Below are 16,792 nucleotides of genomic sequence, written 5' to 3' on the forward strand. Positions count from 1 at the left end.
AGATTTTATAATGCGCTGAATGCCCAATTTTGGCCATACGCTTACAGTAATTTGTAAAGGATTCAATTTAGAGTTTGACCTCCCCAGTCACCAATAGCCTTAAGAGGACTATTTATCTGCCCTGTCATTTGCACACTTGTGTGAATAGATTATCTCATTTTTGCCTTGGTTGGATATGCTTTGTTGCTTTGATCATTTAATGACTGTATTATTAAGGGAGAAGAACTCTTTCAAGTCAAATTGTATGTAGTCTGATGGTTCGTTATTCCCAACCTAATTGTTGTTCCTTGAAGGATAATTACGCTGCCTGTTTCTTACTAGGAGTAAGGAGTTTGGGGAGACTAGCAAAACAGATGACATGAAACCCAAATGGAACTCTCTTCAGGCTGAAGCTGATGGTGCTCTCCAGTTGATTAAAAAATATTCAGAGGAACCATACAATATACTTAGCCTACATCATTATTCTGTCTTTGATGTGGTCTAAGATTTGGTACGTGTGTACCCATATTAAAATTATTAAAATTGTAGTAAGATTAAGTATTAAAGGGCACCAGAACATGAGGACTAATACGCATTTCTAAGCTGGTTCGTATTAAGGTATTGATTTATCTCTATTCCAATCACATGTTTCTGAAGGGCTAAAAAAAAAGGAGGTAAAGGAACTTGAAAGCCAGTTCTATATTCGTCAAAGAAAAATATGTCAGAAGTCAAAGTGTGAAATGTTGCTTTCTGCTCTGTGTACAAGATGCATAAAAGGGTCTGCTGGGTAGATGACAAGAAAGTGCCTTACTTATATAACAGCCTGCTCCCTGTGTTTTACAAAAGTGTGTGTAACTTCCCTCTGTGTGTCCTTATGTGGTGCAAGATTATTAACAGTCTTGATCTTACATCTTGAGATGAGTGTTCATGATGTAAATCTTTCTTCTGGACACAGTTCATGTTTTGTGTACAAGAACTTCAGGGCAGATCATCCACTGGTACTTGGGCAACTCTGATGATTGAATGTCATTTTTTTTTTAGGCTTTGAAATTCTGCTTGGGGATTTGTTCCATCTAAGGATGCAGGGTCCTGGGAGGGGGTGTGTGTCGATGTAATATGTCATTGTTCTCCTTTAACCCACCTGTGTGATTTGCTTTAGTATTTTTTTTCTTCTTAATTAATGCTTCCATCCTCATCCTTGCTGTGGCTGCTCATGTGTCCTCCTCCTCCTCCTGTCTTCTGCTTCTGACACTAAAGCCCGCAGCCCGCTTGAGAACTCAGTGCCCTGCCTAGCAACCCGCACCTTGGACGACGAACCCCGAGTGCGTCGCGCTCCCAGCGTGGGATGGCTGAGTAAGTCAGTGACCGGGAAGGGCAAGGACGGTGGCGGTGGTGGGCGTGGGAGGGCACGAAGATGGGGTCCGCGGTTACGGAGTGGAAGGTGTCCGCAAGGTGCCTGCGAGGGTGAGGCTCGCAGATTCCTAAACACAGTTGCGGGTTCATTTCTTCTCTTGGCAAAGAGGACGGAAATAATGTATTCTCGGGGTGATCTGCCATCCTGCCTTCAAGCTGAGTCCCTTGGAAGACGATGGAAAGAGTTGGAGACTAAGGGTTGGGCTTGGCACTGGCGCTGCTCCCTCGGTGGAACACCTCATCGGAACTGCAGTTTCCGCATGGGGTTAATGATGCGGGATCTTCTTACCGCAGAGGATCCTGAGGAAGATCTCTTGAAGATGAGATCTCCGAATGTGGTTTGAAAGTATTCAAAGGCTGGGTGAGAGGGAAAGCCTACTAAGTTAGTGGTCTGAAAACCCCCAAATACCGGTGAAGTGCCAGAAAGGCAGTAGGTGCTACAACAAAAACATAGCATAAGATCGCATCTTTATTTTTTTAAACAAAGTTCTGTTAAAGAGACTCTATATATGTATATACCTAAAACCAAAAGAGAAATGAACATGTACCAAAAGCCACATGAACTTTCTCCTAAGATTTCCAGATTTGATTGTATGTGATACAAATTTCTTTCAGTTTTGAAGAAGCCTAATCATGGTGACATCGTTAGGCACTTAACAGTTTATCATTACCTTTCTAAAAATTAATCCGTTGATTAATTTTTTAACTCTTCTAGCATAAGGAAATTTTCGTTCCCTGGGAAGATGTCTTTCTCACATGACTTAGTGGGGACAGCTTTACTTCATTCTCAAATAGTGTTTCTTGTGCCACATTCTTCCAGGGCTTTTATAAATCTGATCTTTTTAGAAACTACAGTAATGTTCTCCATGTCCCATGGAGATAGACATGTATGTGCTGTCCTTTACTGCATGCCAGGCACTGAACTAGGCCGTGGGTATTTAGAGATGAACGATCAGGTCCCTGCCCTCAGCAGAGCTGCCTTTCTAATGAAGAAGGCAGGGCACAATGGATAGTTGTATAAAAGGCTAAGTAAAATGACTGAAATTACACACACACACACACACACACACACACACACACACACACGGTTATGGGAGCATCTGGTTGGCCTGGGAGTTGTGATGGTAGAAGCAGCTTTTGGAGATTATTATTATGGTTTTTGGCTAAATCTTAAAGGAAAAGAGAAATTTGGTGGTAGGAGAATTGGGGAGAAGGGCCTTTATTGAACTATTAACTTTGTAATTATTTCTGCTATACCGTAGGCTTAAGAAGCATACATAATAATTTTGTCTTGAATAATAGTGAGTTGCAAACGTTAATTCTTTTTTTTTTTTTTGGTACAAACCCTGAGCTAAGTACTTTATGTGCTACCATTTAATTTTCTGAACAATCCTGTGAGATGGCTATTGTTATCCACATTTTACCAATGAAGAAGTGGTGCTTATAGAATTTTAATAACTTGCCCCAGTACAGATCATTAAGTGTCTTGAGCAGTACTTGGAACTTCACCATGTAGTAGTTTCATCTATAATTTTGATGTGTGGTGTCTTATTGAAGTTAAAGTATAGGGAACTCACATGGTTAGATTGGCAGAAAGATCTACTGACCCTGCAACGAACCTTTAGCACTCATGTGATTTTTCTCTGCAAGAATCATGCATTTCTTCTGGTCAACTTTTTTTCTCAGTGATGTCTCTTGGGGAAAAAATAAATTCAGGTACAAAGTTTAGTCCTTAGAGTTTGGAATCAGGCAGAACTGGGTTTGAATCAAGCGCCTACCACTTGTCGGCCTCCTGACTTTGGGCAAGTTACTTCTCTACAGTAAATTTGGATTTCTCGACCATAAAACTGGGTTAATTTTACAACATCGGATTGTTGTGCAAATTAAATTAGAAATATGTAAAGGGTTTAGCATATTGCTCAGCACTCAATAAATCTAGCATTTACTATTATTAGCAAAGTGCTTATAGGAATTGTTCAAGAAACTGTAGCTGTTCCTATCTTTTTTTTTTTTTTTTTTTTTAAATGGCTGCACTTGCAGCACATGAAAGTTCCCATGCTAGGGTGGAATCAGAGCTGCAGCTGCCGGCCTACACCACAGCCACAGCAGTGCCAGATCCGAGCTGTGTCTGTGACCAATACCATAGCTCGTGGCAATACCAGATCCTTAACCCGCTCAGAGGGGCTAGGGATCGAACCCTCATCCTCATGGATACTAGTTGGGTTCATTACTGCTGAGCCACAATAGGAGCTCCTCTCATCCTTTAAAGTTTTAATTATTTCAGGTCAGACATCTAGACATTGATAGACTGCTGTGGATAAAGTATCAAGACAATTGACCAAAACATTCAGTTTGTTCACATTATGGAAATATGGCAGCTATTTGGAAATTAACTTAAGATGACATCCTGGGCCAATCCTGAGAAAACACATTTTAGTCAGGAGAGCAGATTCTTCTCATTAGCTATTTATATGCTATATTCTCTCCCTAAACAGACAGCTTTGATATATAATTTCAATCACCTCCCCCAGGGCTCCCTATTACCTCCCACATCAGTTCGATTAATATACACACATAAAATAATGAAGATGTGCAAAGTGGTGTTAAATCCTGCTGGTCCTGCCTCCCTGTTCAGCCTCATTTTCATCTCTTCTCCGTATGCAGCTCTAGTCGCCTCAGCTTGTCCTTTTTCCTTTGCCTTGCGTCATGGTGAGCCCCACTCTGGGCCCTGCTTGATCCCTTCTGCCCTTCAAGATCCCCTTGTCAAGGATGCCTCTCCAAAACCAGTCAGTAGGGCCTGAAGGAAGTTTCATTCCTTTATAAAATCCTTCTTGTAAACACAAAAGACCTTTTCAGGAAAACTTGACAGTTCCTGTTGTCTGTGCCTCACAAATGAGGACTTCCTATGCATCGTTGGATGTCACCTTCTGACGACGTTTCATTATTGCTATTTTTTTCATTTCAACGATATCAAAAAGCTCCTTTAGGCCAGGGACTGGATCTCGTGCAGTGGAGGCACATGTAACATTGGAGTTGTACAGTAAATATTTATTAATCCCTGATGTTCCATCATTTCATTAAAAGCAAGCCACAGTCCAGTTTGCATTAGGGTCCATCTTAGCCACTGTAATCTGTTTTTTTTGTTGTTGTTTTTTTTTACTTAAAAAAATATTTATTGAAGTATGGTTGATTTACAATGTTGTGATAATTTCTGCTGTACAGCAAAGTGATTCAGTCATACTTGAGAATTATGATAAATCCAGTTTCCTATGCCCTATGAGCCACTGTAATCTGTTAACCACAAGTCAATATTGTTGACCAGCAAAGATTATTTCCCCATATTTCTTCTCATCTCAGTCTGACAGATTTTGTTATTAGTTTCTTCTAATAGTTCATGTGGAATTACTTTTCAAAAACACCCTCCAAAATATGACCTAAAAAAGAGATTTGTGAACAAGGTTCCTTTAATTTAATCTTTTGGTATTCTTAGCAAGATATTTAATCTTTTGGTATTCTTAGCAAGATATTTGGTATTCTTAACAAGGTTCCTTTAATTTAATCTTTTGGTATTCTTAGCAAGGTTTAGTGGAAGGTGAAGTAACGAACTGCCTTAAAAAACTACATTTAAAGGTAGTTGCTCAGGAGAGTACGCGCTCATCATTTTTACATTGCGTGCTTCTTATCTTAGTTGTCACCTGAGGCAGATGTGAGCTTACAGCTCTTATCCATTTCAACTGCTGCGAGGGTATTGAATTAGAAGTTGGAACTGAGCCAAAAATGATTTCCTCTTACAGATCTCACTGGCAGGTCTAAAACCAGCCGGGGCCACTGAGAACAAAAGAGAGAAGCTTTTACCTCTGCTTTTCAGGACAAGTTAATACCCACCTGAATGCCTGGCCATTATTAGCATGGAGGTGCATACCCTGTCTTGGTAAATCCAGAATGGCTCTTCACTCTGAGCACTTAGCTGTGCGGTCGGGATGATGTCTCACAGCCCACATCCTCCAGGCCCTTAGAAAATACTTGTGTCCTTTAGCTGTTACTGGCAGTTGATAGCAGCTGCTTTAGACTCTTAGGTAGGAACTTCAAAGAAGAAAATGAGGTTTAGGGTTTTTTCCTGCCATCTTCTGCAACATTTCAGGATCTGTCTTCACTTGGTAGTAGTGTCTTTCTGTCTCAGTTGTAAATCTAGCAGGCAGGGATTTCCCCCCCCAGTCCAGTTCAGGGTTTTGTTTTGTAGGTATTTATCCAGTGTTTGTTGATGTGATTATTATCCTAAGTATTGAATGTTAGATAATACTGTTGTTTTAATTTTTATTTATCGGCTGCGCCTGCAGCATGTGGACATTCCTGGGGCAGGGATTGAACCCATGCTACAGTAGTGACCTGAGCTTACTGCAGTGACCATGTTGGATCCTTAACCCACTGTGCCACAAGGGAACTCCCAATACTGTTATTTTCAAATAAAACCACAGTGGCATAATTTTGTAGTCTTGTTTCAGCTTACAACTAGGTTACACAGTTAACATTAGAATTTAACAGTGGTGTCTTGGGAGCGCTGGGACTCAGGTTCGATCCTCGGCCTGGCACAGTGGGCTTAGGTCAAAATTGCAGCTTGGATCTGACCTCTGGCCCAGGAGCTCCACATGCTGTGGGGTGGCCAAAAAAGAAAAAAAGGGGAAAAAAAAAGTATTTAAAGAACTGAAATGTAAGTGAGACTCTTTTGCTTTAGGAAAAAAAATATATATATACACACACACACACACATATATATACATATATATATAAAATTATATATATTTGCTTTTTTTCTGGAAATAAGCAATTCAAAATCTTTCAGGTGTTGGAAAGTTTACTGACTACATAAAAATTAGAATTTTCTCTGGCTCAAGGGTTGTCTTAAAATGTTCTGAAACTTCTGTAGGAAAGTGGTAAACCCAGAGAGTTGACGTTAACAAGTTCAAGTCAAACAGATGTTCCGTGTCCTTCCTCTTCTAGTTCCAGAGTCCCATTGGAGAGAGAGATGAGGGGAGTTCATGGCCAATGACAGCCTGAGAGAGGCAGTGGTGAGGGCCCTGGGAAGAGGATGAGGATGGACCTATTGGTCTACAGAGGGGAACACATTAGCATAACTATACTCCCTACAAATGCTTAGTAGAAGAATGGACAGTGGGGCATAAAAGGAAAATTGGAGAAAATAATTCTTCTGAGCAGAGGAAGATTCTTCAATGGGCCATAAAGTGTGGGTTGTCCTTCTCTACATGGAGAGTGTAGTACAAGTAGAACGAGACGTTGAAAAGTGACACTAGGCTGAGAGAAAAAGTGTGATAGCAACGAGGTTGTTGGGATAGAGAAGAGTTGGTGTGAGGTAAAGTCCCTCGACACATTTAATTCACAGAGAGGGCATGAGACCAGAACATCAAGGTGGTGAGATCACTGAGCTGTCCTGTGGAAGGCCTGTGAACGTTGTTTAGCCTGGAGGTAGTGTGGTCAGCACTGTTTAATAGGGAAATGACTGCCAGGGGGCTTTGAGTGGAGGAGGAGGGGCAAAGGCTGCAGGTAGGGAGAGGGTTAGGAGATGAGTTGGGGAGAATGTGGAACTGGGCTAGGATGGTGGGCGTGGGAATGAAAAGGAGGGGACATGGCAAGATCTGTTGTATAGGTGGCATCTGCGGGACGTGGCACTGGCTGCATGTCGGGGGTGGGGGGTGGGAAGAGAAAGGAATCCAGGATGCCTCGGGTTTTGAGCTTGCCGTCAGGGAGATGCTAGGAAACCGGTCACTGCAAAGGGTGATGGGTTTTATAGAAACAAGGCAGTTCTGATTTCTGATGCCTGCCGTGACCATCTCTGAAGATGCACTTTGTTAGGAGATTTTTAGGTTATTCGTCACGGGCCCAGGCCCTTTGAGGATTCTGCTTTGTTATCACATTCTCCCCTTAGTTTGGAAGATCCATTTAAACTTGCCTTTGGGATGCAGAATAACCACCCCATCACAGCCCTCTTAGCCAGCTAGTGAATATAGAGCATTTTCATTTTGGTCCCAAGCATTTCATCTTCCATCTCTCTGTTCAAGACGTGGGCTTGTTCTGGATGGGGATATTATTTGGGTCATTTATTGTACCATTCTCACAAGGGCAAAAAGGAAATCCAAGTATAACTTGCCAGATTCTCTCACTGTAGCTTTTCATAGTCACAATTTTCCAAAGACTTTCAGCAACGTGACATCTACCTTCAGACTTTTTTGTTAACAGTTAAGACATTCGGAAAACTTATGTGGTATCCAAGAATAAATTATAGCATTCTTCGAATACAGACAGTCCTAGCCACTTTTAAAAAGGGGTGTTACTTACTATTTATCCTAAGCCTCTAAAAGAGGGCTCATTAGTGATTTCATTGATACCTAATATTGTATGTACAATGGGCCAAAGTATATGCTAACTCCAGAAGTTATTAATGGAAAGAATCAAGGTGGAGAAAGAACAAAAACCTAGAAATTCTGTTGTATTTCAGAGTACAGGGGACTTGGAGGAGATTTTAAGAGGCACAGATTTTGAAAAACTTTGACCATCTGCTGGAATTATAAAATAGGGCCCCCCCACCCCAAGAAGGAGAACTTGAGACTTTTGAGCATTCAAGCGTGTGCTTGGCAAAATGGTGTTAAATAGAGTATGTTCACAGCCAAACACGTCTTCTCATCACCAAATCTGTCCCTTTTCCTGACCTTTTTGTGTTTCACCATCTTTCTTTCTTCTTTAAGACTTGAAACCTTAGAGTCATCTTTGATTATGCATTTTCCCTTCCCTCCACCGGCTGTGAAGGGCTACATCTGTTAAATGCTACCTCTGTAATATTGCCTGCTGTCTCCTTTCTGGTCTTATTGTCATTGCTTTGCTCCAGGTCCTTAGTTCCTCTTGCTTGGCCTGTTATCTGGGGTCATTGCTTATAGCTGGGCATATGCAAATGCATCCTACACTTTGCCTTCCCATTAATCTTATCCTGCCTGTCTGATGTCCTCATGTAGGGCAGTGGTCAGTGGCACCTCAGTGCATCTCAGACCACATCCCAGCCCCTGGGCCTGGCATCCAAGACCCACTGCTCAGTGACCTGAAGTTCAGTAAGCAGCATCGTGTGCTATTGTATTTCCCTTTACCTACACTACATTTCAGAAGATATTCGCTGAAGGCACTTGAATTTGCGGAGTTCTTCCCTCTGTTAGTGTCTTTGCCCTGAACATTCTCTCCACTTGGAATATTCCCCTTCCTCCTCTGTCTTTCTTTCCAAATTCTGCTGGTCATTAAAGGCCCACATTCTCCTGGAAACCTTCTCAATTTGAGGTGCCCTCTACTGACCTTGAACTCTGAGGGCACCCTTTTTGATCATCCTTCCATGATGTTTCTCTTATTCTGCTTTGTGTTGTAGTGTGTGGGTACACATCTTATTGCCTCTACCAGCTCTATATGTCTTCAATAGGACCATGTCTAACTGATTTAGGCATCCTCCATGGCAGGGCTAGACAGTTATGCACCAGTGGACCAAATCTGATGCGCCACCTAGTTTTGTAAATAAAATGTTATTGGAACACAGCCATGCTCATTTGTTTATATAATTGTCTATGGTTGCTTTCGTGCTGTGGTGGTGGCGTTGAATAGGTGCAGCACAGAGCGTATGGCCCACAAAGCCTAAAATATTTACGATCTGCTCCTTTATAGAAGGTTCTCTGACTGATTGGACCACAGAACTGGTTCTCAAAGTGGGCACTGTAGTAGTTCTCATACTACTGCATGTTTAATGTGGACCTACAGGGAGCTGTGCTCATTGTCCTTAGACAGGATCCAGGCTAACGGAAGCCTTGTCTCGGTTCTTGTTTCCACCATCACTGTAACATGGGGAAGCGTTATGGTGACTCATTGGCTGCCTCCATAACTTCTTTCCAACAATGATATGTTACTTTCACTCGTAATTCATTTGCCAAAGTGAGTCATGTGTCCACACCCACTTCAAGGAATTGCTCTCCTACCATGTGCCCAGAGGGTGGAGATTCTGAAATATTGGGTGGATAGTTACGACTCCACCCAGTTATAACTGAAATTGTAGCCGTGACTTTGGAGTTGCCCTTCTGGGCAATGCTGAGAGCAGTGTGAAGCTATTCAAGGCCAGTGTGCTGAAAATATTCTCCTCTCTCACCCTCTCCTAAGTGGAGAAGAAAGCTTTTCTCATACGGAGGGAGGACTGGGGTTACCAGTTCGAGGTCTACCAAAGAAGCGCCAGCACTGTGGTTTTACGGAAGACTTCTGAGGCAGCCTAGGTTAATTTGACACTGATGAAGAGTCTTTCATGCAGATATACAGTAAACCACTCTTATTAGGCCAAACAATGTCTGGATTTATTTCTTGGAGACCACTGAAGATCTCACTACTTGAATTAGTATGTCTGTACACATGTGACTAAGAGAGACTGGAGGAAAAGCAAATATAATATTCCAACTGCAGATATCAATTTCAAAGTTAATAATGAAATTTCTTCTTGGCAGCAAGCAGTAGAATTTTACTTTGATGAAAATTACTGGCAGAATCTTTGGAAATAATGACTTTTTTTTTTCTGTAGTAAACTGAATGTTTATGGTGTGTAGAGTTGTCCTGGTAATTCAGATGCCAATTCTACTCCTCCAGATGTGCCGTCTTCCACCTCAGTAGCCTCATCCATCCCTTCTGAGACCAGAAGCCCCTATCATCTCTTCCTCCTCCTGGTCCTCCACCCTCCAGCCCCTTCCCTCCTGCTCCTTCCTGCCTTTCCCTGACTCTCCATCACAACTGCTCCATTTTGGATCCTCAGTATCTCTTGAATGAACCATTTCACTATCTTGTGTAGATTGGGGTTCTTTTGGAAAAAACTCTGATTTGTTTCTTTCTCGGGGGCTCCTGCATGCCTGACACACAGACCCTTTGTGAGTGTTATTTGTTGCTTAATTGAACACTTAACCTGAAAATTTGGAAATGGGAGGAGAGGCTGAAAAGGGAGGTAATATGCAACCCTGGAGCGGCCACGATGGAATATATGAGCTCATAGTCGTTACCTCAGACGCACCTGCCTCACTGGCGTGGGAAGCTCTGCTGTCTTTCTCTGGCTCCTAATAGCAGTGGACTTTGAGAATTGGATTCCTTCCATTTCTAGCTGACTAGATCATTCTATCCATAGTTGAGATAGGCAGCTACTCGCCGCTATCATGTATTCAACAAAATGCCATCCCGTTTAATCCCCACAAAACATTCTGTGAAGTAGGCATGGCTGACCCCTTGTTATAGACGAAATCACGAAGTGAGCGAAGTACTTGGGCTCCCACTTTAGGGTGACTCACGAATGTTGCAGCTCTCTCTTCCTCTGGGCGTCGATGATACTCTACTACCTCAGCCTCATGCAGTTAGGTGTGACCACATGACTTGCTTTGGCCAGAAACGTGAGCAGAAGTGATGGGCCTCATTGCAAGGAAAAGCTTGACGAGGGAGTATATGCTTCACAAGTTTCTTTTCTCTCAAACCATCAGTGTGTCCATTGAGAGCTGATCTGTGCATTTAGTTCCTGGGCTGAGGACAGAGAGGTAGAATCCAAAGTCCAGCAAATACATGTGGGCATTATTGTCATGAAGGAGAAAAAAAATTACAGTTGTTTTAAGCTGTGAGAATCTGAGATGCTTCTTTTGCTCTAACCTTGCCTGTCTGGAAGGAGGAGTGTTTGAGGTCACACACTAAGTGGGGGACCAGGGTTTGAACTCAGGTGTGTAGATTCCAGAGGACATGGCTCCGTTGTATTTCCCTCTCTGGTTCTCATTCTCTCTGCCCTTAGGTCTCCCCGCTCTTAGCCACAGACTGTGCTCTTGTCTACTGACAAGGGATGTGGACACTGATGACTCGGTTTTGTCGTTTCAAGTCAGAAAATGAAATTCCTGGTGTTTCTCAACGAGAGGCAACAAGTCAGCATTCAGAATTGCGATTTTCTGGGATGGTTCTATTTTCTAGGGTCCATTCTTGTCAACTGCAGGAAACAGCTGGAGCACACAAGCTATTATGGGCCATGATCAGCTTTTGCCTCAGAAAGAGCCATACACTATGATGGGTTCTGCAGCTAGTAACCATGGTTACAGATCAAGGAATAGCCTCGCTAGGTGCATGTAGTGGAGAGACTAATATCAGCATCCTTTTCGAGGAGGAAGAACAGGATAAATCCAATTAGAATGACAATTTTTTTCCCTCAATAAAAGTCTTCCTTTAAAAATTGATTCTTGTAGCACTTTCTTAAGCTAGCATCTGAATTTTAGGAATGGCTGAGAAGGCAGGGTTTTCTCACCAAGGGACCTTTGTTTGCCAGCTTCTTGGGAGAGAATGAGGGCTGCAGGGACCCACTCCCCAGTGCCAGAGAATTGTAAAGGGTACAGCAAGAGCTTCTGCTTGTGAAAATCCTCAGTTAAGCCAGAGAACATGTGAGAATGCACATTATTTCTAAGAAGTTCTGTGTATTTATTTATTTATTTATTCTTTTTAGGGCCACACCCTTGGCATATGGAAATTCCCAGGCTAGGGGTCGAATCGGAGCTACAGCTGCCGGCCTACACCACAGCCACAGCCATGCCAGATCAGAGCCGCATCTGCAACCTACACCACAGCTCACGGCAATGCCAGATCCTTAACCAGCTGAGTGAGACCAGGGATCAAACCTGCATCCTCCTGGGCCTGGTGTCAGAGTCCTAAGGCTCTGAGCCACAACAGGAACTCCAGAAGTTCTGCGTGTTTCAATGAAAGCCAGCCTTTTCTCAGCACATGTGTGCTTTGGTTGCCATGCACCGCCTCTTGGTCCATCCAGATGCTACTGCTTACCTGGGAAAGGGAGGTGGTTTACTACACGCAAGAAAGAGACTTATTACAGTGAAATAGATTGCTTCCTTAAGTGGTGGGTTTCCTGTCACCAACAGTTGATAAGCAGACCTGAGGAGATGAGCTGTGTCCGTTGTTATAGGAGGAAAACTGCGTGGGAGAGACGTGAATGAATGACCTCGGTGTCCTCTAACTCTGCCACTCCCTAAGCCACATCTCCAGTAACACAACCTGCCTCCCAGAGCATCAGCCCTGTGGGCATTTAAACTTCTGTATCTTCTTCCTGCTCTAGAGATAAGGGTTAAGGGTGCGAACATTCCAGTAGTACTGTCCGGAGGAATTTCGGAAGCTAACGTTTTGATACTGATTTAGGTTGTTACCCGTAGCAGTTTCTTTCTCATCCTCTGCTTTTTCCTCTTCACCTTCACTCAGCAGAAAATGGCTTTTCTAGGAAGTACCTTTGCCCACTGATGTAGACAATCTTTAAACCGCATAACTAGACCCAGGGAAGTGTTCTTAGAGTCTCTGCATCTTTTTTTTTTGTTGTTGTTGTTCAAGGTTTCATCTCTTTTCCCACCCACTCACCCTCCGTATCACATGAGTAGGAAATGGAGAAAGACAGGTGTTGCCTGGGATCAGAATGAAGGTGCTAGGCTGAAATCAGAGCACAGTATCCTCAGAAAAGGTTAGGCATGGCCTGAAGAAGCTCCTCTGAGTACAGTGGAGTAAGCTAGGCACTCCTGACCTACGTTTCTCAAGTAAATGCTCACTAACAACCTCTGCTCTCACAGAGACATCTAACGCTTTTGCTAGAAGTTCTCTAACTTTGGCCTGAAGTCACTGCATACCTTCTTTGTGACGAGTAACAGCTCCGTTTGGGCTTCAGTTCCTCATGTCTTGAGTCAGCTCAGATGATTTCAGCCCCCAGCTGCAACTCCTCACTTCTCTGAACTCACCTCCTTAGGCTGGAAAATGACAAATCGTAGGGTCCCACCATGCAGTGGTAGTTTACAGTTTTCTAAGGATCTTGAATTCAGAGGGGGTTTTTGCATGTAATTATGGGCCAAAGGGATTGCTTAATCCTGACAGCAATCCCTAAGGGATTATTATTCCATTTTATGTTCTTTTCCTACTCCACCTTTGTCTTCTTTCCAGAGTATCACTCTGACAGGAGTTGTCTCTTGGGTTCCTTTTATATTTCTCCTTACGGACCTGTTAGGGTCATCTGAGAGAAGGGAGGTGGGAGTCACCACCCCGTGACCCCACCCACTAGTGGCCATGGGGGTTGGTGTCAGGTGGGTCTGTATTGTGGAGTTAAAGACTCTCACCCTTGAGATTTCTTAGATGAGATTCAGAAGTGAGTGATACAGTATCAACTCAGCTGCAAGCATTCTTTTCAGCTTGAGCTTTTCAATAAAAGGAAATCCTGGGCCCATTTTGGTTCTGACCAGAATTCCCCAGAGTCGCCCTAGGATCACTTGAAGCTTCAAAGCTATTTCACCATTTGGCACCTAGATGTCGCTTTGGCTGAGTTGTATAGTAAACCCCCACAAGGTGAAGAAAATAAGTGTGTGAGCCCATGTACACTGGGCAAGGTGATGCAGTGATGCACCTGTTACTGAGTCCAAGCTAGGACTGCTTTGTGCATGATAGACCAGTGAATCGAGAGACAAGGTGTCGGGGCAAGAACTAGTGACTTCATTCAGAAAGCTGGCAGACCTAGAAGGCGAAGATGGCAGACTGGCGTTCCAGGCTTCTTTTACACAAAAGGAGAAGTGGGTGTGGCAGGTTGTTGCCGACCCCTTGGTGTTGGCCAGATCCTGGAGGGGCTGTGATAGTGTTTTGTTCCTACAGCAATCCATGCAGGCTCTGCTCCCGATGTCCCTGTAAACCTTCAACAGGGCAAGTGTTATTTTCTGCTCTGCAGCTTTTCATCTCTATATGAAAGGAAAGTGTTGTGCTTTTGAAGGTTCAGCTTGGGAGGAAGAACTCTGACATTGCTATCGTGTGTATTTCAGGCTATAGTCTTTTACTGACTAGACAAAAGTGTGGAGGCAGCATGGCTAATTACAAGCAACAGAACACTAAGGTTAGAGCTGAAGGAACAGATCCAATATGGAGTCCAGCTTGTTCTTCTCTGTCACACACCCTGCCTCTGCTCTTACTCAAACACGCAAATGTGGAGTCTGCCAGGCCACGGATGTGTTAGGGGCATGATGGGCCCAGAGGTCCTTGTTCCCTTCTTTCCTGGAGGCTGCTCTCCGAGTTGTGGGTGACCTGTGACCATCGATTGCTCAATGTGTATCACCTCATCGGATGTGCATCAGCAAGGCCATGAGGGCTACTTCATGTGAGGAAGCTGGTGTGAATGGCTTTTGTCCAGATCATGTTTTGTGATCCAAAAATCAGGGGCAGTTAGGAGGGACTGCATTTGTAGCTGGAGGCTATTACTTTTATAAAGTTTTTGTATCTGTCTATGTTTATAATACTAATAAACTATATCATAGCAATATTGATATCAACATACACATCTATATATTTATTTGGCTGCAGGTATAGGACCATGTTAAATGGCTTGCTTTTTTTGCACATGCTTTTTTTTCCCCCTGCATATACTTTTCAGATATAAGCGGTTTTGTTGACTGAAACCATTGACCTGAACCTTTGATAATTCAGACAGTGCCTTTCAGAAAAAAATTTCCCTAGCTGTAATTTATAAAAAAGTGTAAGTATTATTTCATAGAGCATATTAAAACTACTTAAAATTGATTTAACACTCTTTTAAAAACCTTGATCTCTATGTTTGTATTAAAAATTTGATTTAATTAAAACTCTGAAGGTTGTCTTCTGGTCAGTAGTGTTGCAACTTAACCTCAGGTACTTCGAAATAATACAAGTAGATTTAATTAACATTATCATATAATAAATAGACATATGTATTACATTTTTTATTAGGGTATTATGTGCAAATGGTTATGAAATTGGAGAGCACAGAGGACTTCTAATGAAAAGCAAACTCCTTTGCCTCCTCTTCCCTGTTCTTAGACTTGCTCTTGTAGCAGTCACTTTAACCCTTTAAATTGTTTCTATTTCTTTTCTTTTAGTTTTGTCATGCTTATCATCATATATTTCTATAATGTGTCTATCTTGTTATTTCTGCTTTATCAATCTTAGATATTTCCTATGAATTTTTCCTTTGCTAGAAAAGATTTTACCTTTTTTTTTTTTTTTTTTCTCTCTTTAGAGTTGCCCCCGCGGCATGTGGAAGTTCCCAGGATAGGGGTCAAATCAGAGCTGCAGCTGCCAGCCTATGCCACAGCCACAGCAATGCCAGCTCCAAGCTGCTTCAGTGACCTATGCTGCAGCTTGCAGCAACATCGTATCCTTAACCCACTGTGCCTGGCAAGGGATTGAAACCATGTCCCAGTACTCCCAAGATGCCACCAATCCCATTGCGCCAAAGCGGGAATCACTACTAGTTTTTTAGTTGATGTGGTTTTATATTTTTTTGTTTTTTAAGGTTTTTTAATCTATTATTTTAAAAGTATCTAGGAAGGGAAAGGGATAAACTCATTTGCTGAGTCATATGCTAATTTGAAGTGGTAGCCTTCTTAATCATTTTAAGTTTGGATACTTCATCAATTGAGAGAATTTCTCCATTAATCTGATTTAGTGAAATTTTACTATGTCTTGGATCCAGTATCCACATATAGATACAAGAGAGTCAGCCCAACTTAGGAAGTCAGACGCTGGTACATGGGCTTGGAATGATGTTGCTGCAGAGACCTATTGAAATTCCTCAACTTGGTATAAGGTGATTTAGTAAAATCACTTTGGGTCGGCACCTTTTTGGAATGAAGGCAGTAAGGCATTCATTTCCTTCTGTCATAATCTTCCACTGGTCTTTCTCACTTACCCTTTTCCTAGATATCGTAGTTTTGCTGGTGGCGTTGTTTTTGTCCTTTTCTATTTTCGTGAGATAGGGTCACAAATTATTTTATGTACTTCAGCCTATATTCTTTGGACAGTGCAACTTTTGGTTCATAGCTTTATATCGTGTATGTGTGCATTCACAAATGCACGGGGTGACACAGAGAAATAATTACAAATACCACATGTAATCCTGTGAAGTCCTTTGTGGGGACTTTCCTATTTTAGTAAATTTTAGTAAATTTAAAAACTAAAATTTAAAACTAAATTTAAAAATTTAAATTTTAATTTAAAACTAAATTTAGTTTTAATTTAAAACTAAAAATTAAAAAATTAGTAAATTTAAAAAAATTTAGTAAATTTACTAAAACCCTATTTTAGTAAATTTTCTAGGCTTTGCTTGTTTCTGAATGTTCCTCTGCTGAGTAGAGATTTTTAAAATGGTGTGTGTGTGTGTGTGTGTGTGTGTGTGTGTGTGTGTGCATGCACAGAAAGAGAGTGAAATGCCTTTAGAAAACCAAATTGCCAGTTTAGATCACAATAAACATTAAATCCATAGTGGTATTACTCTGGGTGTCACTATGGTTAGAGCATTTTGCTTTTG

At 42.1% G+C, this 16,792-nt stretch overlaps 1 protein-coding gene across 10 annotated transcripts in view; it reads left to right on the forward strand.

The window, feature by feature from the left end:
• The window catches only part of SLC4A4 (solute carrier family 4, sodium bicarbonate cotransporter, member 4), a 408,259-nt gene that overhangs the window by 230,230 nt on the left and 161,237 nt on the right, over positions 1-16,792 (forward strand). For 4 of the 10 annotated variants that reach the window (XM_021100500.1, XM_021100499.1, XM_021100501.1 and 1 more), the window contains exon 7: positions 1,237-1,332. In XM_021100500.1, the coding sequence (XP_020956159.1) occupies positions 1,237-1,332 (96 nt within the window). 10 annotated transcript variants of the gene reach the window in all.

The sequence above is a fragment of the Sus scrofa genome, chromosome 8 (genome assembly GCF_000003025.6).
Source record: "Sus scrofa isolate TJ Tabasco breed Duroc chromosome 8, Sscrofa11.1, whole genome shotgun sequence".
Classification (NCBI taxonomy): domain Eukaryota; kingdom Metazoa; phylum Chordata; class Mammalia; order Artiodactyla; family Suidae; genus Sus; species Sus scrofa.